Source organism: Tasmannia lanceolata, unplaced genomic scaffold (assembly GCF_043159265.1).
Source record: "Tasmannia lanceolata isolate RefF3 unplaced genomic scaffold, GAP_Taslan_0.1 ptg000011l, whole genome shotgun sequence".
In the NCBI taxonomy this organism is placed as follows: Eukaryota; Viridiplantae; Streptophyta; class Magnoliopsida; order Canellales; family Winteraceae; genus Tasmannia; species Tasmannia lanceolata.
In genome coordinates this window covers 7,869,799-7,897,220 of record NW_027518688.1, presented here as the reverse complement: position 1 = coordinate 7,897,220, position 27,422 = coordinate 7,869,799, and the positions used below count along the sequence as shown (strand labels likewise).

At 41.6% G+C, this 27,422-nt stretch overlaps 1 protein-coding gene across 1 annotated transcript; it reads left to right on the top strand.

The window, feature by feature from the left end:
- The first annotated feature begins 21,141 nt into the window (after positions 1 to 21,141).
- Positions 21,142 to 24,169, top strand: LOC143886400 (arginine decarboxylase-like). Its single transcript, XM_077390357.1, has one exon. It carries the CDS (start codon positions 21,710 to 21,712, stop codon positions 23,813 to 23,815), a length of 2,106 nt encoding a protein of 701 aa, XP_077246472.1. The 5' UTR covers positions 21,142 to 21,709; the 3' UTR covers positions 23,816 to 24,169.
- The last annotated feature ends 3,253 nt before the right edge of the window (positions 24,170 to 27,422 follow it).

The following is a 27,422-nucleotide window of genomic DNA, read 5'->3' as shown; positions in this document are numbered from 1 at the left end:
CACAACAACAGGGCGTTCACCCGGTTTATCCTTATAGGATCAAGCAAGACTACCTCAAACCCCTATAGACAGGCTCATCAATTCCTCGCTCTCCTCGGGAGATAAAGTTTTACCAATCCATCATTCCCGAGTTTCGGATTTTGATACCGCTATCAACAGCTTCGATTTCCTCTTTGAGTGGCTATGCTCGACGCTCTTCCTTTCGTTTGATCATCTTTGAGATCTCGAGGGGAATTTCGTCTGCATCCTCATCTGAGGAGGGTGTCTTTAGTTATTTTAAACATTAGATCTAAGAGTGAATCATAAGAATAATGATAACATTGAAACCAAACTTTATTGAATTGAAAACTTTCAAGTACATCAATAGTTCTCAACATGCCTCAGTGGGCTCTTCATCAGACTTGACAGAAAATAAAACACTGACTCTAAATGAGAAAGACTGACAAACATGACACTTTTCTTCTTCTTCTTCTTTTTTTACATTGACACTATCACTCACCAACTTTCAATACAAGAGTTGGTATACACTTGATAGAAGTCAAATATTGAAACATGACATTTAGAACATAACACTTGAAACATGATGCTTGGATCATGACACTTATGCAGAGGCAAGGAACTGGCACTGAAGTTCACGAGTGATATGCCTTCCTCCATGATGTTGTCGGCTAAGGAGTTCGACCCTGGTTTAGGAACCTTGAAAGAGGCGGTCCCATGTAATTTTTTCTACCTGGACCAAACTGCCCTTGAAAACCTGCTGATGGCATCATGATCTCTGTCCTGATATTCTTCGGAGGCTCAAATTCTGACATCTTTCCTTTTCCTTTCGATTCATTTCTCTGCTCTGAGGCAGCATAAGCAGAGGTGGTGGAACCTTTGAAGGGTTGAATGGGTCTAACCGGTGCATAATTCACGAAAGCATAGAGTTCAGGAAGAAGGGAAGAGTCTCCATCTATCTCGTCCTGAATTTTGTGTTTCAATGCCAGGCACTTTTTTGTTGTATGACCAATACCTCCGTGGTACTCGCAATACTGATCTCTTCTCCAGTGTTTGGGGAGTGGGTCAGGAAGAAGCTTCGGATCTAAATGTGTCAAACGACCTTCACTGACCCATTTCTTCATGATGACTTCCTGAGAACAAGGTAGTTGAGTGTACTCCCTCCTCAGTTTCTGACCCATCCTTTCTTCCACTTCTGTTGGCTTCTTAAGGGGTTGGTGAGATGGTTCAATATTCTTAACATCACTGGAAACAATGACAAGCTTTGTCCCACTATGCAAATCAATATATCTGTCAAGAATTAAACTCTGAACTGATGCTTCTTCTGTCATAGTACCCATATCGGCAAACCGCTTAGAAGCTGAATCACATCCGGTAGACAGATATCGTATCTGAGTTTTCATCTCCCTCACTTCTTCAGTTAGCATGGCCATCTGACCAAAAAGTTTAACCATCCAGTTTTCCATTCTGATGAGGGCCGACCTTTCAAATGATTCCTCCATTGGTCGAAAGTTTGATGGAATAGGTGGTGTTTCTGAGATAGGACGAATAAAAGATGCAGGATCCAATAATGGTTCATCCACAGAGATAGCTCCTACCATCAGTAAAGGGCCAACTGACCTTCGCACTGGTTTTCTGGTAGCACCGGGTTCTCCAACAACTACCGTACCATCCTTGATAAGTTTTAGGATCTTATGTTTCAAGGCTTGGCAACTGTTGGATGAATGTCCATGAACTCGATGATATTCACAGAAGTCTTGTTCATAAGAGTTGCTAGGAAGAGGATTTGGAGGAGGAGAAGGTTCAGGAAGTTCAAGTTTACCCACTCCGACCAATTCTCTCAAAGCTTTTTCAAGATTCTTTGGTAATGAAGGAATCTCTTTATTTGGCTTCTGAATAAGCTTGTTTTCTTTCTGAGCCACCTTCTTGAAAGGTTGACGAGAGGTCTCCACATTGCTGACCTCTTTAGCTGCTACCATAGTCCTCTTTCCGTCTCTAACATCTGTTGAGGTCCTTGTCTTTAGGCCTTTGGTCAGTGCATCCTCTACTTGGGTTCCCGTCTTGATGAGGTGATTGAAATCGAGAAAGTATTGGATAGCCATATGATGGTAGTATTGTGGAGACAGATTCTTAACCACAATCTTGATCTGATCTTCATCGAACAATCTGTGGGTCATCTGAGCAGCTTTTCTCCTCCATCTTCAGATGAAGGAAGTGAAAGTTTCATTATGTCCCTGTTTCAACATTTTCAGATCCCTTTTGGTTACGTCTATTCCTTCTTCCATGGAAACTGTTCCACGAACTTGTTGGCAATGTCTTCCAAAGTTCTGATCTCATCAGACTTCAGACTCAAAAACCATTTCTTTACAGTTCTGACTAGAGATCAAGGGAATATGAGGGCAATCTGCTCTAGAGAAACTTCATGTTGCTGTAGGAGAGGAATGACAGATTTCAGATGACTTGTGGGGCATCCCGTCCCATCATACTTATCAAGATCAGGTACTGTGAACTTCGGAGGTAGAACGACTCCTGGGACTATCATGAAGTCGGTCATATTCAACTTCTTAGGGCCTTGGAACTTCATGCTTTCCATTTCTCGGGTTAGCTTATCCAACCTGTCTACAATCCCTTTGCTTTTATCAGTTCTATCCAGATGGGGAAGACAATTCTCTTCTGCGTACTGCTCTTCATCAAAGTCATCCTCAACTGGGAATACAACAAGCCTAGCTGCCACCGGGGGTGGAGGAGGTATAAGCGGAATTTACTGGGGTGCAGGTCCTTCAGAAGCAGAACCTCTATCACTTTTCAAACGGACTATCTCCTCACTCATATTATTCATCTGTTGGAGCATAGACTTCATCAATTCATTCATTTCAGCCAGAGTATTTTCGGATTCAGCCATAGGTTCTGGTGTGGGTTGAATAGAAATAGGTACTGCAAATGAGTGAAGTCAACAAGGTCAGACTCCCGCCATGGAATTGACAAACACTGGAGTTCAATATAGGGTAATCAAATGAAAATCCCATATGCAAGTTGAGACAAAAATGATACGAATATATATCATTCCCATGGATAAAATTCGGCAGCATAACATCTATGCAAAGAGAAAGGGTAAGATAAAGTGAGGCTCTTCACAAGAATACATACACTCGAATAAATGTCAGCAAGATAAACTCGCAATCAAACAAGTGGAACAAAATCAGATCAGAATCAATCATAGGAGAAGGATACAATAGGCAACACTGAATTTTTCATCTATGATCAAAGATGATCAATAGATCAGAAAGAAGACCACGGCCACAAAATGACAGAAGTAGGTCATAGACCGGGTCTAAATCTTGAAGATAGATTAATAGAATTGATCGAATTAGATAAGGAAACCTCACTGAATAAGTAGGTCATACTCTAATAATCAATATATATACATATATATCCTAACCAGAGGCACCAGCTCTAAATATAATCCCGCAGAGTCAAGACACTTGACTCAAGACAGACATGTGAGTATACTAGGACTGCATTGTAGCCACACAAGGTGAGCTACAATAATCTCTGGATAGGACATGGCTCCTAAATCTAGGCTCCAACCTGTGTAAGCAACACTTGTTCATCCTTATATGAATGCAATATATATATATATATATATAGAAGCACATCAACTTCTAATTGAGTTTCACTAAGTCAGCAAATATATTCATATACATAATATATGTAAAATGAAAGTAGGGCTCCGGACTTAATATATCGGGTACTATGCTTATGATCCATACTTTAGATGTATAACACAAGTACGCCTAGTGTTATACATAGTATGCTTCATTGCTCATCGGCTGCTGTAAACACAAGTACGCCTAGTGTTTACAGCTGCAGCACCGACGCATAGCTTGGAAATAGATACAATAATCCCATCAGGATAATGACATCCCATCTGGCATGTACTGTATCTATCCCATGGAGCCAATAATAATAAAATCAATAAAAAAAAATAAAAAATAAAATGATGTATGCTGTGCAGTGTGTGAATCCCTTGTTTTAAACACCTATTTGGTGCCCCTGGATTCTAAGCGATTAAATTCTCATTTCTCATGATTTTGGCCAAAATTTCTTCAAAATTAGTAAAAAATGGCATTTTAACAGAGTTAGGCAATGTTCCAAGAATTCCCCAGCAGAGTCGCCAGCCTGTGGACCCCAATCCGAGAGAGGCGAGGGACGAGCCCCACACGAAGTCTCAGGATCATCCACGTGAATGGAGAGCTCTACCAAGGAACTCTCGAAAGAAGTGCCCCTCACAGTATGAGTGGCGATAAAAGGTGAGATACCTCTCGATTCGAGGACTAGCCCAGATTCGAGGCGTACCTTAAACAAAGAAGAGTCGCCATCCAAGGAAGTGGGCCCTGGATCCCATACTATGCTCTGTTGCAACGGATAACCAGAGATATAAAAGAAGGTTCGTGCCTGGTTACGAATTTGGAAGGTCTGGATCCCATACTATGCTCTGTTGTACAATTGCTTAAGTTCATGTGAATTGTAATTTTTAGAACTCTCTATATGCCCTAACTAATGCAAGTTGATTAGCCTTATGTTAATGCAGGAGGGCCCTACATTCTTTGTGTAACTAGGCTGTGCATCCTACAGAAAACCACGGGCTAACTATATGCTTCCTAGTCTAGCCATCAGTTCGACTAAATGTCTAACCGATCGACTCGAGGCCTCCTAACTCTAGGGACACTCACACGACAGGACACACCATATCAATACCAATCAAGACAGCCTCCTAACTCTAAAACAACCCAAACAGCTAGGACAGACTCCTAACTCTAGGGGAAGATCTTTTTGAAAAGGTTTTGAAGAATTTTTGTATTTTTGAAAGGTTTGAAATGTTTATTTTTAAAGGTTTGGCTGGACTTGGGATATGAATCCCAAGCTACACTATGTACCCTATGAAAAGGGATCAAGCCAACGTAGTTCGAAAACAGACTTTCCTAACTACTCCTAATGACTGAAGACTTTGAGATTTTTGGTTTTTCAGATTTTTTCAAATATTTTTGAAATTTTTGAATGTTTTTTGAGTTTTTGACACAAGAGGACAGCATCCTATCATCATAAGGGTAGGACAGACTCTTGATATCCCGCAAAGGTTGGACAGCATCCTATGCTTTGCGGGGCAACTGGACAGAATCACACCTCTGCAAGGGTTGGATAGCATTCTATACCTTGCAGGAGTGGATAAAAAATCACATGATTTGATGAGAGGTTGGACAGAATCCTAGCCCTTATGATGATAGGATTGACTCTTGAAACTGAAAGACTGACTCTCTAGAACCACGTTTCTTGCCTTCAAGACTGCATTGGGTGGGGCCCACCATCTCCGGCCATGTGCCGGTGCTATGTTTAAAATCCAAAAGATCCCAAACACTGGCCCATTTAAGGAATGGTTTGGATCAATTTAAGATGCTGCCCACTTTTTGAAGCATGCTTGCCATGGATAGAAATAGAGATTAAATATAGTAAACAATTCAATTTTGGGTTCCAAGTGTAATCCTTCATAGGTAGGGGCCTTCATGAGTTCACGTCTTTCTTTCTCGAGAGAAGAAATTCGTGGCGCTCTTTTTGATCATTTGTATGTGCAGTCAGAGATCTTATACGGTGGTGTAAGAATAATAACTAAGACCATCGGTTTTGCTTTTACCTTTCTTAGTCTATTTGTAAAAAATCCCAGACAATGGCTTCAGAGCTTTAAGACCTACATTTTCTAATAAATGGTATTATATTAGACACTTTCCCACTCTTGCTTCTTTTCCAAAAGAATAAATAAAAGGTGCTTCGGCCCTCCCTCATCCCAATGTATGATAAGACAAGAGTCCTTGTTTTTCCTCCTTTAACACGCAAAAGCAAAGAGACACAAACAAACAGAGAGAGTTTTAGAGATGACCTTTGGTGAAGTCTATCGGCCGATGGTTTTGGGTTGCCGGTGGAGACAAATATCTCCGACGCATTGATTGTAGCCCCGTTCATGTTCGGGTCAAACCCTCCGGGCTTGTGTACAACTCACCTAATCTTCACGCCCACTATGTTGTCGTACGCCTCGGTATCTTTGAGAAGTCCAACATCTACATCCGACTCAGTGTGGAGCACATAGATGGTGCAGGACGAGTCCGTACGCTTTAGGATCTCTACTTGGCGGAAGATCTGACAGCGGGCATAGTTTTTGCCATCGCCATGAACGATTTTGATGTCGGAGGTGGAGGTGGCCGGTGGCTATGAAGGTGGAAGGATGAGAGTGCAGGCCGGATTTGCGTGGGGCGGCCGTAGTAGATCCTTCCCCAAACCCTCTTCTCCCTTTTTCTACCTCAAAGAAAATCTCCCGCTTCCATTATGGGTTCTGTTACTCAACAAAACCATTGACACAACAGGAGAGGTCGTCGATCTGACTTGCCGGTTGAGTAAGGCTACGTGATCCTCGGATTTAGCTTCTTTGCCAGGATGATCCTCGGATTTTGGGTTGAACCTTGCTTCTTGCCCCCCTCAGGTGCGCTCTAATGTCATGCTCAGATTTTTTTTCTTTCAGGTCCCACGGATGACGCCAATCTGATGATGCCAAAATCCGGATCTGGGCGTCAGACGAGGGCTATCGGCAAAACCAGCAGTTTAGGTTGGTAGAGCTTCTATTCATGGGTGCCTGCGCTCATAGAAAACAACGTTAGAAGGTCCCCGGAGTGGGGACTCGGGGGCACCCTCCGACGCTCAAGTCAGGTATCGGTATCACAGATATCTAAGCAAGACTAATAGAGATAAACATGCTTATGGGGGGAAGAAGAGTGCCCCCTTACCATTGAGCAAGGGGGTGCCTTTTATAGGCTTAGAGTTCTTACACCATGTTTTGGTGTATAAGCCATGTGTCCTTGTGCATTGCAAGTTTTTTAGCATGTTTGCCACTTGTCGTAGTGCTTGCCATGCAATAGCATGTATGCCATGTGTCTAAAGTAAAAGGGGAATTTATTTAGTTTTCCCCCAACACTTGTCTTTATACTTTTCTTGATCATAATTAGATTCATTTGGTATAAGGGTGACACGTGGCGGGCTCTAACGGTCCTACCGTATTTTCTCCCTATCATAATACCCCCTATTAGGGACTTACTTTGTCAGCCATCAGCTGCATCAGTATGGGGAAGACAGGTAACAATATTTAAAAGTAAAGAATAAAAACAAGAGAAGAATAGTGGGGGCCAAGATTACCCATTTCACCTCCATCTTTTTAGGCTCGGCCTCCCTTCTAAGTCGAAGCTCTGCCACGGTCCGAGCTAAAGAGCCCTTCCGAGGCCAAGCTGAAAGGCTCCTTTAAATTAAGATTTTGAAGAATTCTCATTGGCCGGCATTCCCAAAACTCCAGCCATGATATGTTCGCGGCTAGCTCCATAAGAAAATGATTCGTCCCCTGAAAGCTTTAAAACCTTGGAACAAGTTCCAAGACTCACCACTCAAAATAATAATTAATACTCAAATTCTTATGAGTTATTTGAATGACTTGAAAAATCCGGGCCATTCATTTAATGGGCGCTTATACGGAAATGCTACATACTAACCATCGGCAGTTAAAGTCATGGTAAACAACAAAGTATTTCTAGTCGCCAAGTAAATAATCACTATTGAGGTTTCTAAACCATGCGTAGAGCTGTGTTCTCCTCAAAATATCTTGGTTGCAGTTTTATCTTGTTGAAATTCTATGTTTGCTTTTGAAATGCCATTTGCAAGATTAATATTTTTGTTGAAGTTCTTCCTCTAGGCCAAGCCTAAAAGTTCCTGGAGGGTCCGAGGCCGAGATCAAAAGCCCTCTCCGAGGCTAAGCATCGCCAAAAAGACCCTTGCAAGGCACGACATAGACGGAACCCGGATCCCACCTTATGCGGTTGGAGATACTGAGGCACGAAATCAACAGAACCCAGATCCCACCTTATACGGTCGGAGAAACTAGGGTACGACATCAACGGAGCCCGGATCTCACCTTATGCGGTCGGAGATACCGAGGCACGACATCAACAGAACTCGGATCCCACCTATACGGTCGGAAATACCAGGGCACAACTTCAACGGAGCCCGGATCTCACCTTATGCAGTCGGAGATACCGAGGCACGATATCGATGGAACCCGGATCCCACCTTATGCGGTTAGAGATACCGAGGCACGACATCAACAGAACCCGGATCCCACCTTATACGGTCGGACATACCAGGGTACGACATCAACGGAGCCCGAATCTCACCTTATGCGGTCGGAGATACCGAGGCATGACATCAACGGAGCCCGGAACCCACCTTATATGGTTGGAGATACCGAGGCACAACGTCAACAGAACCCGGATCTCACCTTATGCGGTTGGAGATACCGAGGCACGACATCAACGGAACCCAGATCCCACCTTATGCGGTTGGAGATACCGAGGCAAGACATCAACGGAACCCGGATCCCACCTGAAATAAGGGTCTATAGAACCAAGAGGGGGAATGAATTGCTTTTATCAAAAAATTATACCATTTTAAATTAAGTATTAAACCTAATTTGATTTTTTCTTCTCTTGATTAGATTTTGGTTAGTTCGAATAATATCAAATCAAAAGGAAATGCCAAACCAAACAAAAATGAAAGTGCAAGACAAGGAAGGAACACACCGATGTATAGTGGTTCGGGCAAAGCCCTACTCCCCTCTTCTTGAGATCGTCCTCAAGGATTTCCACTATGTGAGACCTCCACGATGCCCGGCTGCGAGGCGATTACACTCCCAAGGGGTATTAAATGAGGATGCCCTTGACACCTTTACACCGACTCTCCTTCTTCGCCGAGTTCTAAGCGTTACTCCTTAGAGTATTAAACATAGGATGCCCTAGCCACCTTTACAATGAATAGAAGATGAAGATTGCTTGGCTTCTCTTGAAAGCTTGATGCACAATGAAGTCCCCTTGAGTGCTCTCCACAATAGGTTGCAAATGAAAGCCCTAAATCCAAACTCTAATGATTTGTAAGTGCAAGGCAAGTTTGGTGGAGAAGAAAAACAAAGTCTCAAGCTAAAAGGGATTTGTAAGTTCTTTGAATGCTTAAGGATGTTTTTCAAATTGTTCAAGAGAGGAAGATAATCCTCTTGAATGACTATTTATAGCCCTTTGAGTAGATATGACCGTTTGGGGGTGTGAGTATCAAAAGACACTAAAAATCAATTTTTAATTTTAAACCCAACGGCTCTTTTTTGTGCTGTCGCGAGGTTCTCGGAGCTCCGAGAGAATGGCCAGAAGTTGGAAAATACTACTGGACCATTTCTCAGAGTTCTGAGAACCATTCTTGGAGCTCCGAGAAATTCTCGGAGTTCCGAGAGAATGGCCAGAAGTTGGAAAATACTACTGGACCATTTCTCGGAGTTCCGAGAAATTGTCCAGAGTATGAAATATACTCCCTGGACACTTTCTTGGAGTTCCGAGGGAACTCTCGGAGTTCCGAGAAGCTTAAAATCAGCAGACTTTTCTATTTTTGTTGTTATTTGACTTTGGGCTTTTGGAACTCAAATCTTATGATAATTTGGAATGTTATGAGGGTCCCAACATGTTGGTCCACCACATAACCATTCACTTAACCAATTAATTTTAATACGGGGAGTGTGTTTAGTTTTGAAAAATACATTTGAAAGATTTTGCCTTGACTTAGAAATCAAAGAGAGAGGATGTACAACAAGTCTAAATATGGTTACGCTCCTCTTTGGTCTTGGTCTTCATAGATCTTCTATGGTGTGCTTGCATTGCTTGAGTGTGTTGAGGTGAGCTCCACATTGATTGTTCTTCTAAGGTGAGTTGTCTCATGTGGTCTCTAGTTCATTTGACTCTTGTGTGGTGCATCTTCAAGCATGACCAAGTGATGTGATGGTTCCTTCTATGATCACCATACCTTATCATAACTTTTCAAGGCAAATTGATTAGTATTCAAGAACATAATCAATTATGTTTAGAATCATCAAAACAAGATAGGAGAGTAGACCCTTGGGCTTACAATCTCCCCCTTTTTGATGATGACAAACAAAATTTATTATGAGGTGTGTGTGGAGTGCCATAATAGGCAAGTGAATGCAGGAACTCCCCCTCAATATATGCACAATGATAAACGATAACAAGTAAAAGCATATAGTGCATATAGGCAAGTGAATAGATAATCAATTTCCAAACTTCTCCCCCTTTTATCATCTACAAAAAGGGCGAACTTAATCAAGATTTAAGCGCATACATGAACGAAGTGATATTCGATAAGTAGTTCATGTTGATTAGTTATAATTAAACTCCCTCTTAAACTTTCAAATGAGGCAAACTAAGATGTATAGCAAATAGGAGTGAATGATGATTGAGTTAGGTACTCCCCCTAAATCAATGCTTATGGTATAAAATATGTAGCCAAGTAATGCACATATACCTGTTCATGATCGAGATGTTGAGATACTGTCAAATTGTTAGGTATTTTAATTAAGGTGAATGTACCTCTCCATCTTAGAGAACTAAGAAGGCTAAGAGTACCAATTGAGTGATTTTTAAGATTAATGTTTGACATCCCATTCATGCAGATACTACCAAACAGGGATGATATATATATATATATATATATATATATATACTATATAGATAAGCTGGTGAAAGGCACAAAGTATTTATCTGGCAATTTCTTTGACTTGATCCGCACTCCAAATGTTCAAAGGCACTTCAGATATAACATATTCTATCATCACTAAGGGGTTTTGTAAAGATATCAGCCAATTGTTCCTCAGTGTTGATATATTTTAAGCAAATGTCCCCTTTTTGTGAGTGATCTCTAATGAAGTGGTGCATAATCTTAATATGTTTGGTTCTAGAGTGTTGTATGGGGTTCTTTGTCAAGTTTATAGCACTAGTATTGTCACATTGGATGCAAATATTTTTCAATTTAATTCCATAGTCCATCAATGTGCTTTTCATTCATAGGACTTGTGCACAGCAAGCTCCAGCTGCCACATATTATTCTTCTGTTGTGGATAGAACTATTGAATTTTATTTCTTGCTAAACTATGAAACAAGTGATTTGCCCAAGAATTGACAAGTCCCACTAGTGCTTTTCCTATCCACTCTACATCCAGCAAAGTCTGCATCTGAATATCCAATGAGAGTGAATGCAGTAGATCTTTCGTACCATAGTCCCAGACTTTGGGTTCCTCTTAAGTACTTGAAGATCTTCTTGACTGCAGATAGGTGAGACTCATTTGGATCCGATTGAAATCGAGCACAGGGACAGACAGTAAACATAATATCTGGTCTGTTGGCTGTCAAATAGAGTAGGCTACCTATCATACCCCTATACATCTTTTGGTCCACAGATTTGCCAAATTCATCATTTTCTAACTTAGCAGTTGTACTCATGGAAATTCTTGATGTCTTGCTGCTATCCATACCATATTTCGTTAATAACTCATTTGTATATTTTTCTTGATTTATAAATATCCCATTTTGGTATTGTTTGATTTGGAGTCCTAAGAAGTAGGTTAACTCACCCATCATGCTCATTTCAAATTCATTTTTCATTAGAGTTGCAAATTCATCGCACATTTTTTGATTAGTCGAGCCACAGATGGTGTCATCCACATAAATCTGGACAAGGAGAATATCTTGATTTTCTCTTTTGATAAATAATATTTTATCCACCTTTCCCATCTCAAAACCATTTTCTACTAGGAAGGTGCAAAGCCTCTCATACCAAGCTCTAGGAGCTTGCTTCAAACCATATAAAGCCTTATCAAGCTTGAAGACATTATTTGAATGTTTGTAGTCTTCAAAACCTGGAGGTTACTTTACACTTTCTCTTGGATATAGCAATTTAGGAATGAACTTTTGACATCCATTTGATATAATTTAAATCCTTTATGAGATGCATATGCCAAGAGTATCCTAATAGCTTCCATACGGGCAACAAGAGCAAATGTCTCATCATAGTCTATTCCTTCCTCCTGATTGTACCCTTGGGCTATAAGCCTAGCTTTATTTCTAGTGATAATTCCATTTTCATCCATTTTGTTTCTACACACCCATCTTGTGCCAATGACTGGATGATCACTAGGCCTAGGCGCTAGCCTCCACACCTTGCTCCTTTTGAATTGACTCAACTCTTCTTGCATAGCCATCAACCAATATTCATCATTTTCGGCTTCCTTGAGGACTTAGGTTCTAATTCGGATAGGAATGACAAGTTGTTACTCACACTTCGATAGTATGATCTAGTTCTTACCGGCGATGTGGCATCACCTAAGATTTGGGATTCAGGATGATCTACCAATATTCTCCTATCCTTATGTAATGAGTCATCATCTACATGTAGACACCCCATTTTGACTGTGCCCTAAAAATCTCTTGTTTGAGCAAAACCCCATCAAATGAATGAATTGGAACCCTAAATTCTACCCTAAGCTTGGTTAGGGTCCCACCAAGGTCCCTGTAAAATTTCGTCGCAATCCGTGCACGTTTGCCTAGCTAATGAGCCAGGAGAGTGTGCGTAGTGTAAGCAGAAAAGGGGGGTGAAATATCCCGAGAGGTGTAAATCCGAAATCAAATAGGACACGAATCCGTGGTGCGCCCATCAACATTTCGCGCAACCGCACGCCCATCAAATTTAGAGTGCCATTATCAACTCCCAAAATTTTCTATAAATACCGATTTAAGCTCATTTTTTTAAAATTTTATTTTTCTTTTCTCGTTTTAGAGAGAGAGTGAGAGAAAATGAGAGTTTAAGAGAGAGAAAACAGATCTCACAAAAACCCAAACCCTTTTCTCACTTTCTCCGATCATCTTCTCCAATAGCCTTACCGGAGCTCCGGGCAGCCAACATTTCATGCTAGTTTCTTCTTCTCTTTCTTGGCAATATCATTTTTTTTTCTTTTCTTCGAAATATCATCAGATCTAAGTTTCCCATCTTTAGAAACCCTAAGGATTTTCGTTCCTCTTGATAAATATCCTGCAAATCTTAACCTAGAACTCAAGGTTGAGCTCTAAAATTTTAGATCTAAGCCTTAGATTCGAGCACAGAGCCGTGGTTTAATATCTCAAATTTCAGATTTGAGCTTCCTCGATGAAGATATGCTGCTTTCTTTAAAAGGTTTTAGTCATTTTGATTAAGATTTGAGCATTTTCTCTCTTACAGTAGAAAAAAGGAAGCTAAAAGATAAGGTAATTTATTCGATCTTGATTATTTCCAATAATTTTGTTTTAATGTTTGCATCGGTAATAATCCTGTATAATTCAAGATGATTTTTTTTAGGCATTTATAGTAATGTTATGAGGTTGATAAATTTTTATAGAGGGTGATAATTTTACTTTAGAAATTCATGTGATAGTATATAATTTTGATACAAGGCAGTTTTTTTTTTCATAGTGTATTGATAATCGATAGTAGTTTCGCATGATATGTGGAAATTTCTTTTGAAAAATTCATTCAATGACGCATGATTATGATATTTATGTGGAATTTATTTCGAGATCTGTATTCTCCCTATAAGTTTTTGCCTGATGGTATGTTGTTGAGAGTTCTCGTTGTGAATTTCTCAGAGATTACTTGATTGTATAAGATCATATGTTATCCAAAACTTGCATGTGTTCATTGTATAATTGGTTATTATACTTTTAGTAATGTCTGGTCGCTGTTTGGGTGAGAAATTTAGAGATGTCAGATAAGAAATGAAGAATTAGAGGGAAGATACTGATATTTGATTTTTTTTAGTGCAATTGTCCATTGACTGAGGTCTTAATTACAACGCTCTATCTCTTTCCTTACAGCTCTTTTAGATTTGAGTTGACAATAGTTAGGTCATGAGGTTCACAAGCTTTTGAAGTGTATTGTGACTGCTCCTCCTTGACAGAGCCTGGGCAATTTCTTTTTAAAATGCAAGAGCCTGTCAACACCGTAATTTTGAGTGGTTTGCATTGAAGGTTCCCTGGGATAATTAGATTAAACATATTTTCCCTGGAAGATGTGTTCTTTCATAGTCAAGTTGATCAATTAATGATGAGAGTACAATCATGTTGTAGTAATTGCCCAAAGTCATTTTCCCACTTCACCTTTGGCACTACAGGTTTACCTTTGGTAAAAAGTTTTTCTCACCCTAACTAAACTATGTGTAGTGCGTGTTTAAGGTATCGATATGTTAGTGTATATCTTTGAATGGTAGGTATATGTTATTATATGATAATCAAGTGAACCAATGCTTCATTATAAACAGGTTCTGTTTCATTTTTTTTGTGGCCTTGTTTGTGGTGTACATAAGCGAGTATAAATTAGCAACTTGCCATAATATTTTTTATGTGGTCTGTTTTCATTCAATCTCTAATATATTTACATATGTGTTGCTTAGTTACCTCAAGCTAGAATACACAGTTCTTCCTAATGTGCATGTTATTTGAAATGTTTTATGTTCTAAGACTCAACTGCTGTCATTCACTTGTTAAAACATGTTTTAATACTTTTAAGTAGGGCTGCAACTCGAGCCGGGTTTTACCCGACCCGAAAATAGCCTAGGTTGGGTTCAGGTTTCATGGGTTTCGGGTCGAGCCGGGTTGAGTATTCAAAAGCCCGCATGAATCTCGGGTCGAGCCGGGTTTGAAGGGGCCCGACCCGACCCGACCCGAGTTACATAAGTTATAGTATGTACATTTTTTTCTATTGTTAGTTAAAAGTTAAAAGTGAAAACCCACGCACCCACTGTTATTGTATGTGAGTGTAATTTCTGGTTCTATGAGTTGAGTTGATTCAAGTGTTTGATTCAGCATTGTTTGATTGTAATTACAACATTGTTTGATTACAGCATTGTTTGATTCAAGTGTAATGTGAGTGTAATTACATCATTGTTTGATTCAAGTGTAATGTGAGTGTAATTTATGCTTCTATGAGTTGAGTTGCCTTGCCAAACAAGAATTTTCCTTAAAAAATTGCGTCAACGTGAAAAAACCCTACCCGACCCGAGATTTATCATGGGTAGGGCTGGGTTTGGGAATCGTGGGCTTTTCGAAAAAAAACCCGACTCGACCCGACCCGAGATATTTCTTGGGTAGGGTAGGGTTCTCCAAAACCCGACCCACCCGACCCGAGTTGCAGCCCTACTTTTAAGTACGAGGTTTTAATATTCTAACTTGCGCCAAAATAAATGAAAGGTTATGATATTTTGGGTTTGGAAAAGCTGTTTATCATTCATTAGAGATATGACAGAGTCAGCTCAGGGTAACCTATTGGGAATTATTTCGAAGCATGACTATTCTCACATGATTTGCTTCTTATGATGATTATTGACATTTGGAATATTTAGAATATAGATGAAATTTTATGACTCTTTTTGTAAAGTGATATTATTGTGAGTGCATATCTTTTCAGATTGAATGAAGTATAAAGATTAAACTGGTCTAAATTAGATATTTATTTAATTATAATCATTATAATGTTTTATTTAGGTTTTTTTGGATATTAATGGCACAATAAGATTTTGCTATGAAGGGCGATGAAGGCGCTAGCCCAAGCCCATATTTAGAGGGACATACCTTGTCATGGTAGTACCCCATGTTTTCTTTCTCCTTCTTTAGATAGAAGTTTCTTAGCTTTTTAGACACCCTTTGAACCCTTGCCCTTTCTCATTATGAAAGGGCGATGAAGGCGCTAGCCCAAGCCCATTCTTAGGGGACTTGCTCAGTCCAAGTGGCACTCCCCTCTTTTATTTAAAAGACTTGCCTAGTCTTTTAGATATGTGTCTCCTAGATATTAGATCCCCTCTGTCATTGCAAAGGCAAAGATGGCGCTAGCTGGAGCCAACCTTTTAGAAAGACAAGCTGTGTCTCAACAGAAAAATCAAACCCTTTTAGGAGACAAGCTATGTCTTGTGTAAAAATGTCACACCCTTTAGAGAGACATGCTTTGTCTCATAGAAAGTCACATCTTTAGGGAGACAAGCATGTCTCAGCAGAAAGTCACATCCTTTTGGAGGAGACAGGCTATGTCTCATGTAGGAAAATTCAAACCTTTTGGAGACAGGCTTTGTCTCATTGGCCATACTTATCCTTTTGTTTTAGGAGACATGTCATGTCTCATTAGAGCCCTTACCCACATAACAAATAACGATCATTTATAAAGACTTGTCCCCAGAGAGAAAGGAACTTGTTATTGCATATGAAAAGGAGACTAAGATACGTGGAATGGAGGATCTATTGGGTCCTTGAGAAATAAAATTTGACAGAAAGCCGCTTCTTCTACCGGGTCTTTTCCAATCCTACATCAGAGGAAGCTGCTACATAAGTGAACCACGTTCATGGTATCTAGAGCCGTTATCCTCGAGTCATCTGATTGATCTCATTATCATTTGAGGTCAGACATCCAACCAGAGGCGTACACAAAGCTCCGCCAAGCAAAGAAGCCCCTCCCTGGCCAAGCTAGAAAGCTCCGCCGAGCCTAAGCAGAGAAGCTTTTCCCAACTCCGGCCGAGCGTGGTGTCACCTCCAAGTCCGACCATCACCGCAATAATCAGGCCCGACCCTCAAGCTCGGTCCTAAGACCGAATCCTCGTCGTACCTGTGAACGTCAGCAAAGCATGATCTTGTAGGATTCATTCATCCCCATCACAAATTTTGCATCTTGCGTCGGAAACACCATGAGGGTTGGGGTCCTCTGCTTCAGCAATAGCGGCACCAGTCTGCGGTTGAGAGACCTTGGTTTTGCCGGCAAGATCGGCACCAATGCCCTATTAAATCTTCCGGGCCTCCATTCGGCTATCTTCGTCATCAGCAAAGTCGCCAGACAGACTCCAGAATTCCATAGCTTGGGCCCTACTCCAAGCCAAAGCCCTTCTTCCAGATCATTAGGGACTTACTTTGTCAGCCATCAGCTGCATCAGTATGGGGAAGACAGGTAACAATATTTAAAAGTAAAGAATAAAAACAAGAGAAGAATAGTGGGGGCCAAGATTACCCATTTCACCTCCATCTTTTTAGGCTTGGCCTCCCTTCTGAGTCCAAGCTCTGCCACGGTCCGAGCTAAAGAGCCCTTCTGAGGCCAAGCTGAAAGGCTCCTTTAAATTAAGATTTTGAAGAACTCTCATTGGCCGGGATTCCCAAAACTCCAGCCATGAAATGTTTGCGGCTAGCTCCATAAGAAAATGATGCGTCCCCTGAAAGCTATAAAACCTTGGAACAAGTTCCAAGACTCACCACTCAAAATAATAATTAATACTCAAATTCTTATGAGTTATTTGAATGACTTGAAAAATCCGGGCCATTCATTTAATGGGCGCTTATACGGAAATGCTACATACTAACCATCGGCGGTTAAAGTCATGGTAAACAACAAAGTATTTCTAGTCGCCAAGTAAATAATCACTGTTGAGGTTTCTAAACCATGCGTAGAGCTGTGTTCTCCTCAAAATATCTTGGTTGCAGTTTTATCTTGTTGAAATTCTATGTTTGCTTTTGAAATGCCATTTGCAAGATTAATATTTGTGTTGAAGTTCTTCCTCTAGGCCAAGCCTAAAAGTTCCTGGAGGGTCCGAGGCCGAGATCAAAAGCCCTCTCCGAGGCTAAGCATCGCCAAAAAGACCCCTCCAAGGCACGACATTGACGGAACCCGGATCCCACCTTATGCGGTTGGAGATACCGATGCACGACATCAACAGAACCCAGATCCCAACTTATACGGTCGAAGATACCAGGGCACGACATCAACGGAGCCTGGATCTCACCTTATGCGGTCGGAGATACCGAGGCACGACATCAACAAAACCCGAATCCCACCTTATACGGTCGGAAATACCAGGGCACGACATCAACGGAGCTCGGATCTCACCTTATGCGGTCGGAGATACCGAGGCACGACATGGACGGAACCTGGATCCCACCTTATGCGGTTGGAGATACCGAGGCACGATATCAACAGAACCCCAGTCCCTCGAAGCTGGAACATGGACAACCGCCGAAAGTTTTATCAGTAAAAAGGAAGGGACCGAAAGAAAACAGGGAGTGTGACAGAGGTAACATCTAGGTTGATCCCCCTGAGAATACCCTAAAACGCTCCCCATGAAAAAAGACCTGTCCTTTTTAAAAGGGCAGGCAGGGCCCATCAACTCGGAGCTGATCACTCGAAAGGAAGATGACCCTTCCACAAACAAGATACCCTGAAGTGACGCCCCGCGAGGGCACAATAGAGGTATTCTTACCGACGAAATTAGAAATCAACAACATTCCATCAAGAAGAAACCTGCAAAAGGGCTCAACCACCCTATTCAGTGTCACATAAAATATGCAGGAAGCAAGCGAGCCTTCCTTTCCAGGTCCTCACAACAACAAAAAAAAGAGAGGAGGAAAAAGAAAGAGAGTTCGAAGAGTTATTACAAACCCAGCCCAAGGGACCGGCATCACTACTACAATTCCACCAGATGGAAAATACTAAGTACGGTGGAAAAGGCTCGGAACCCAGCAAAAGGGTCCGGCCTTACTACTACCATTCCAGTTAGATGGAAAAAGAGTCTGGACAAGTAAACAAGGCTCGGACCTCAGGATAAGGGTCCGGTCACCCTACGATTATTCCACTTAGATGGAGAAAAGGCCCATCGAGAAAGAACTGCTGAATGTAGCAACATGCCCCTTCGCCTTCCGAGATTCCCGTTAATACCGTCGTCACTAAATTCTTTGACCCGACAAAGGAACTTACTCTCTTGGTCCATTTAGGAGTAGGGGGTATTATGATAGGGAGAAAATACGGTAGGACCGTTAGAGCCCGCCACGTGTCACCCTTATACCAAAGGAATCTAATTATGATCAAGAAAAGTATAAAGACAAGTGTTGGGGGAAAACTAAATAAATTCCCCTTTTACTTTAGACACATGGCATACATGCTAATGCATGGCAAGCACTACGACAAGTGGCGAACATGCTAAAAAACTTGCCATGCACAAGGACACATGGCTTATACACCAAAACATGGTGTAAGAACTCTAAGCCTATAAAAGGCACCCCCTTGCTCAATGGTAAGGGGACACTATTCTTCCCCCCATAAGCATGTTTATCTCTATTAGTCTTGCTTAGATATCTGTGATACTGATACCTGACTTGAGCGTCGGAGGGTACCCCCGAGTCCCCACTCTGGGGCCCTTCTAACGTTGTTTTCTATGAGCGCAGGCAGCCACGAATAGGAGCTTTACCAACCTACGCTGCTGGTTTTGCCGATAGAGCTCGTCCGACGCCCAGATCCGGATTTTGGCATCATCAAGGAGTGTCAACCCTAACCCGACCTAACTAAGCCAATTTTTTTTTCCCAGTAGGTAAGCTGGGATCAAATCTGAGACCTTAAGGGTGAGAAACAAAGCCTCAACCATTGAGCTACATACCCAACCCCTAACTAAGCCAATTTTACGTATAGGATCAGGGAAGGTTTTGGTTGGGTCAGGTCAAGTTTGGGTCTCAATAAAATTACGTCAGTAAAGTTTGGGTCTCAATACAATTAGGGGAACAATTTCGGGCTTCGGTTGGGTCTGGTTGCCTAAGGCCTCAAACCTAACCCAACCCAGAATTAAGGTAAGGCCAACTCAACCCCAGCCAAAATTGGGTTAAGGCCGTCCGGTTCGGGTTGGGCCCGACCCAAGTGGCATCCCTACACAACAAACTAGTGGCACATTTGTTAGTTTATAAAAAATTAAGGTAGTTTTGTCCGTTCATAGTGTGTTCTTTGATTCAAAGGCTCTTCCTTATGGACGGTTAAGATCATTGGAAATCTAAGGTAGGCCTCGGTTAATTGAACGGTGGCGATTGACCTAATGTAGGGAGCACAGACGGATTTGGTAACATCTAAAGTACTATCACGAGGGCAATTTTTATTTTTTAAACTATCTACGCTGGAAAGCACGACTCTGAGATCTGCCTAATTTGTCTATATTCGGAAAGTTAGGGGCATTTTTGGAAACATATGGTGCGAGAGACGCAAGCCAATGCGTCGTCCTGCCCTGAGTCCCTGACCTGACCGCCCGTCTCCGGTACCCGTGACCACAACGCATACGTGTCAAAAGCGCGTCAAAGAAAACGCGTCTAGGGTGTCAAAATAAGCGTCAACATGCGAGATTCTCCAGGGATAAGGTTAGCTTGGGGAGGTTCGTAGGCACTCTCTCCTTCACGAGTAGCGATTCCCGTTTAAAATTATCATCTCTCGCGATAAAAATACATGCAAAATGTGTGTTATTTTCACAAGGACAATTAGGATAATGCGCCCTCCTTGTAACGTGATTTGACATAAAGAAGCGTTAAAAGTCTTGCACCCAATTCAAGTTAGCAAGGGGGCGCATTAACCTCCAGTGGGGCGAAAAAATTATCCCATGTTAATAGGATATTTCTGGTAACCAACCAGCGGCTGATTTTTGAAGCGGTTTTTGTTGGAGAATGAATTTTCAAATTTAAAAAAAAAACGTTTTTTATTGGGAAAATCGTTGCACATCTAGACGTTCATCTTTCTTCCTCGTGAAGTAATCCTAGCCGTTGAATCTGAAAAATTACGCGTCCCATTTTAAAAGATAAGTTACATTGTATGTGGCAACTGTACACTAAAACGTGTCAACATGGAGTCGGTTAGGTGATTGCGTTTTTTTATTTTTAGAAACTGCTTCAATGCAAGGATTTTCATAGATATTATCGGACTTTTATCAGGTTTCAATTTATCACGATATATTTTGGGTAGGCCCATAGCCACGAGGCAACCCGACGCTGCTTGTTGAGTCCGAATTTCGGGAGGTATCCGAAAAACAAAAGGGACATGGTAAATCCGCACCCTTTCTAGGATCATTCGCACCACTTAACGTCAATTCGACGTGAAAAAAGCGTCAGTGTCTGCCACATACCCTCTTTTTGACACTTTTTGACGTCAATTCACAGTAAAGTGGTGCGAATCATCCTAGAGGGGATGCGGATTTATCAGCTCCCAAAAGGAAAAGGAAAAGGAAAGAGAAATTCGATACAAAGCCTCCCACGAGAAAACGAGAATAATACTTTTTTTTTATAAAAAAAATCGATTAAAAGATATTGGGCTGAAAATTAGTGGGCGTTTATTGCTATATAAAGACCCCTCACCTCTCATGCAATTCTCGCCCGCTTCTCCTTCTTTCGAGCGTTTCCTATCGAGAGAGAAATTTTTTCCTCGTTTTTCTGCCTCGTTCCAAATCCTTCGTTAGGCTTTTGGTAATTTCACATCTTCTCTCTCTTTGTTCTTCAATCTTCGAGTTCGTTTCAAGCTTTTGTTTCTTTTTTACGCGTTTTCTGTTAAGTTTATTTTGTTCTCGACCTTTTCTTGTGCTTGTTCTAGGGTTTTTTCTTTCTTCCTTACGGACTTGTTTGCTTTTTCTTGATTCTATCTATTCACCGAGCGAATAATCTCTCTGGTTTTCGGATCCACATCAAACTCAGATCTTTTTCAAGATCTTGTTTTCTTTTTAATCTTACTTTCTAACGTTTAATCGATCAAGTTTTCCTTCTTCTGACGGTGAAGCGTGGGGATTTCTCTCTGTAAAAGCGAGCTAGGGTTTCTTTCCTATTTCTCAGTTCTTTTCTGCTTCTTTTGGGGGGGTAGCCGGGGCTCCGGCCTCGGCGTTTTTTAAAACCCCCTACCTCACATCAAAAGTGAAACCCTAGTTTTTTTTTTAACCCTAGATCGGGAAGAGATGCCGGCCCTCGCCTGTCGCGTAGATGCTGCAACCATCCCTCTTGGTTACGCCTTTTCTGGCGATTGCTCTCTTCCCGCGCCGGAAATTTTTTCCGGCGCTCCTACGACAATAAACCCACCGCCCCTCCTTGATCTAACCCCGTGGTCTCCTAGCAGTTCATCTTCCCTCTACAATATCAACGGCTGGGGAGCATCCTACTTCTCCGTCAACAACTACGGCAATATCGCCGTCCGGCCACATGGCTCCGAAACCCTACCTCACCAAGAGATTGATCTCATGAAAGTTGTTAAAAAAGTTTCAGATCCAAAATCCTCCGGTGGATTAGGTCTTCAATTACCTCTCATAATCCGCTTACCTGATGTTCTAAAAAACCGCCTTCAATCCCTTCAATCTGCATTCGATTTTGCAATCCAATCTCAAGGCTATGATTCTCATTATCAAGGAGTTTATCCTGTAAAATGCAATCAAGATCGATTCATCATTGAAGACATCGTAGAGTTCGGATCTCCGTTCAGATTCGGCCTCGAAGCCGGATCTAAACCGGAGCTTCTCCTCGCAATGAGCTCTCTCTGTAAAGGAAGCTCTGAAGCTTTTCTCATCTGTAATGGCTACAAGGATGAGGAGTACATCTCCCTTGCTTTAATGGCGAAAAAGCTGGATTTAAATACTGTGATCGTTCTCGAACAGGAAGAAGAGCTTGATACGGTTATCTCCGTTAGCCGGAGACTCGGCGTTCGTCCCGTCATTGGCTTAAGGGCGAAACTGAGAACAAAACATTCCGGCCATTTTGGATCGACTTCCGGCGAGAAAGGAAAGTTCGGATTAACAACGATGCAGATTTTGTCTGTGGTGAGAAAACTCAGCAAGGCGGAGATGCTTGATTGTCTTCAGCTTCTGCATTTTCACATCGGATCTATGATCCCGTCCACTGATCTGTTATCGGACGGTGTAGGAGAAGCAGCACAAATCTACTGTGAATTAGTCAGGCTCGGTGCCTGCATGAGAATCATTGACATTGGTGGAGGACTAGGAATCGATTATGAAGGCTCAAAATCTACTGATTCCGACATGTCTATAGGCTACGGGCTAGAAGAGTACGCCTCGGCCGTTGTTCAGGCTGTGAGGAATGCGTGTGACCGGAAATTCATCAAGCATCCGGTCATCTGTAGCGAGAGTGGGCGAGCGCTTGTTTCTCATCATTCTGTTCTTATTTTTGAAGCGGTCTCTGCAGATCCACCGGCACCGGCTAAGGCCGGTCTAGATCCGGCTTATTTCATAGACGGACTTTCAGATGAAGCACGTGCGGATTACCGGAATCTGATGTCATCGGCCGTGAGAGGCGAGTACGACACGTGTTTGATCTACACGGAGCAGTTGAAAAGACGGTGTGTTGATCAATTCAAGGAAGGATTATTAGATCTTGAACATCTCGCTGCAATCGACGGTTTATGTGAATTAATCTGTGAATTAATCTCGAAGGCGATATCACAATCGTCCGATCCGATTCGAACGTACCATGTTAATCTCTCTATTTTCACTTCGATACCAGATTTCTGGGCGATCGGGCAGCTATTCCCGATCGTTCCGATTCATCGTCTTGATCAACGGCCAGGAGTGAAGGGGGTTTTGTCTGATTTAACTTGTGATAGTGATGGGAAGGTGAACAAGTTTATTGGGGGTAAAAATAGCCTTCAATTGCATGAGCTTGAGGAGGGTAATGGTTACTATTTGGGGATGTTTTTGGGTGGGGCCTACCAAGAGGCGCTTGGGGGATTGCACAACTTGTTTGGGGGGCCGAGTGTTGTGAGGGTTTCGCAGTGTGATGGGCCCTACAGCTTTGCGGTAACACGTGCCGTGCCTGGTCCCTCGTGTGCAGATGTCCTCCGAGTGATGCAGCATGAGCCCGAGCTCATGTTTGAAGCTCTTAAGCACAGGGTTGAGGAATTCGCTAAAGATGGAGACGTGATTCCATCTTTCCTTGCTTGTTCTTTCCATTCTATGCCTTATCTTGTTACTCAGTCTTCTTCTTCTGTTGCGAATGGATACTATTATGGTGAGGATGATGATGATGCTGTTGGTGATGAGGAATGGACTTACTGCTGAGCTTTGAATCTGATACCCACACCCCACCTTAGCTTTGGGTTTCTTTGTCATGGAGATCTATTTATGTTTTGCTTTTTGTTCCTTTTTTTTTTTTTTAGTGTTTTAGTTTAGTTGATGGTGATGTAAGCCATGAGCAGGAACGACTCTTTTCAAGGTAAGGTTACCGAATAATCTTTAAGAATTCGGAATCTTGTTTGTTCCTTTTGTTTTTTTTTTTTTTTTCGGTTCTTTGGTTTGTGTCGTTTCTTTGTGGTTTATGTTTACATGAACTGCTAGTTTCAGTTTTTAAGTGCAATGGTAGTCAACTGAGTTGAATTAATTAGGATGGATGGATGAATCTCCTTACTTGCGTCATGTTTTGTATGTATATGCGGTGGTGTGGGGCTGGGTCTCTCTCTCTGACCATGTGTCTTTGAACTTTAGACCTTTGAAATCAATAGGTTTGACAATGTTTGTTTGAACTTTAGACCTTTGAAATCAATAGACCTTTGAAATCAATAGGTTTTTGATGAACCTTTGAAATCAATAGGTTTGACCATGTTTCTTTGAACTTTAGACCTTTGAAATCAGTACGTTTTAGATGATGACGGTGTTCTCTCTCTCTCTCTCTCTGTCTCTCTCTCTCTCCATATGTTTTAGATGTGGACGGCGTTAACATAGGTTTTAGGTGAGGACGGTGTTAACACTCTCTGGCCCTTGCTTCTGTAATTTGTTAACCGCATGTAATTTTGAAAGGGATAGGAGATCCATGTTAGTCTGTACTTCTTAAGTCTTAGACAAGATCAATAAGGATCTTTGGCGAATTTAAAAGGTAAAAAGATTGGATCTTTGGCAAATTTAAAAGGTAAAAAGCGAATTTAAAAGGTAAAAAGATTGGATCTTTGGCAAATTTAAAAGGTAAAAAGCGAATTTAAAAGGTAAAAAGATTGGATCTTTGGCAAATTTAAAAGGTAAAAAGACTCACCGGAAGCCATTGACGATGATCTTGAAGCGTGAAATGATCTTGAAGCGTGAAATCTCTCTGGAAACCTCCCTTCCTCTAGGTTTCTCCTTGCTCCTCGAGATTCGGTGATGGGTGCTGGCCTTGCTCACTCTCTTACGTGAATTAGAAAAGAGAAATCGAGGCAAAGTTCCGTATACAGCTAGGGCTCTTACGTGGATTAGAAAAGAGAAATCAAGGCAAAGTTCCGTATGCAACTAGGGGACCTTGAGGAACTATTTTATAGATGATTGGGAGAGTGGGGTGAGTACTTGGGAGAGTGTGGGGGAGAGTGGGGTGAGTACTCCACATCACGCATCACGCAATAGGATTGACAGAGTGGGGTGAGTACTTGGGAGAGTGGGGTGAGTACTCCACATCACATAAACTACCCGGATCTCCCCTTAATTTTGTTCATGTTTCAACTCATTTAGGTTGTGTTCATGTTTCCACTCATTTTGGTAGTTACACGCATCTACCTACACGATCTCCCCCTCAATTTGTTCACGTTTCCACTCATATAGGTAGTTTCTCGTATCTGTTTTTGTTAAAACAGTTAAGTTCTTTTAGCACCTTTCGATCCTAACCGTAGTTGCAAAGGCTATCTAAGGCCTGGATTAAATCCCATCATTCTTCCACTTGGCCTGCAATAATCTTTTAGCATGCCTTAGGGATCAAAACCTTAGATGAAACTTTAAAACCACGATTAACCATCCCTTAAATAAAAACCAATAACAAATCATGTAGCCATTGAGTCACCAACTCGACCCAATAGCCCACCTCATGGTTATATTGTTGGTAGGAATAAATTCCAATCAACGTGAATGTAACGATACATGCATGAAACGTAAACATGGACCATAAGCAGTTAGTTTGACATTCTGTGTCTTACTAACAATCAGGGGCGGACCTACATGTAGCATAAGGGGTGTAAGCCCAAGGATTCCCATGGGTTCAATCATACACATTTACCTTCTTGTTTTGATTCTAGTAAACCCAAATTAATTAGTCTTTATGGACTAATATGTTGCTTTGTAGTGTTATGCTTTAGACATTAACTTTACATGTCATATCGCCATTACACAACACAACTCAACACATGGCTTGTGGATCAATAGGCACAAAGGAACCAAAGAGCTTGCACATACATTGGAGACATCATCCTTGAAAGATGTTCAAGTCAAGAGCTCAAAAGATCCCACAAGCATGCCTTGCAAGTGCCAGTAGAAGCTTGGAGATGAACCAGCATTGGTGACCACCTCATGGACCATTGAAGATGTTCAAAGAATGGAAGAAGTCACAAAGCCCAAAGAAAGTCGAAGAGTTCACTCTCAAGTTGAAGATGTCCAAGAAAGTGCCAAGGAGCAAAGACATTCCAAGAAAACTCAAGGTTCTACACTTTTATATTGAATTTGAGTCCTCTTGTTTTAAATGTATTTGCACTTTCAAAAGGTTTTCAAAATAGTTTTTGTTGGGGGTAAAATCGGCACTAGCCGTCGATGAGTGACACGTGGAACTTCCGAATCTTTAGAAATCGACCTAGAATTTTAGACGGAAAGGTAACAAGTTTTATCCTCTCCGAATAAATTGTAACGTCCAAACTAGGAAATCGCCTCTCATAGAGGCAGCGTATCCTAAGGCAGTGACTCTCTACCTATTGGAAGTTCATTAAATAGTAACTTACTCGTTCAATGAAGTAGGATATCTATTAAATATAGATATAAACTTATCTCCTAGGGAAGTCGACCAATTAAGCAAGACTCCTAAAACAACAAGATTCTAATCATTGGGGACTCTTTTCTCTATAAAAAGGGACCCTTATATTCATAATGGAACTATGTTAGACTTGATCCTCAAAGAAGGGGTACGTAGGCAGCTTGGCAACAATCAAGTTCAGTCACAATCCTTCTTCATCAATCTTCGTTGGTAATGCTTCTAAATCCAATCTCCTTCCCTTCAATTCCCATGTGATTCCGATTTCTAGCATAAATACTACAATATTACCCTGAGTCTTATCTTCGGGTTTACTAACATCTTTCCTGTGAGTATAAGTTCTACGTAGGATTAACTCTATCAATGCTAGATCGTGTAGAGCGGAATTCGGAATCATCAGATTGACGTCATCCGTGGGACCACCATGACAAATTTGAGATCAAAAGCCTCGAAATATGTCGCTACCAACCCACAGGGTGAGGGAGTAATGACCAGGAGTCAAGTACAAGCCATAATCCCCGGAAGCCCTATTCCGGAGGAAGCGCCTACATATGAAGATACTACTCCAGTCACTATGACTACGTTCAACCAACTAGTGACACAAGTTGGAAATGTTTCTGTTGCTCTTCAGGAAATATTAAGACGTTTACCACCTCCCCCTTTAACAGTTGAAAACGTCAGTGTTCCTCCACTTATCGCGGAAGTAAGGAATATGCCTTTGGAGGAAGAACAAGATGAATCGCCTGAGGGCAGAAACCCTCGTAGTAGAAGGCCAGTAAATCATTGACCCTCGGCTTCAATTACTAGTCCCAGGCCGAATCACGGAAACGGAGAGGGAATGACCGACGTGCACCGGAATGAACCTTTAGGCCTATTCCAACCCAGAACAATAATAAGGCCCCCGAAGAGCTAATA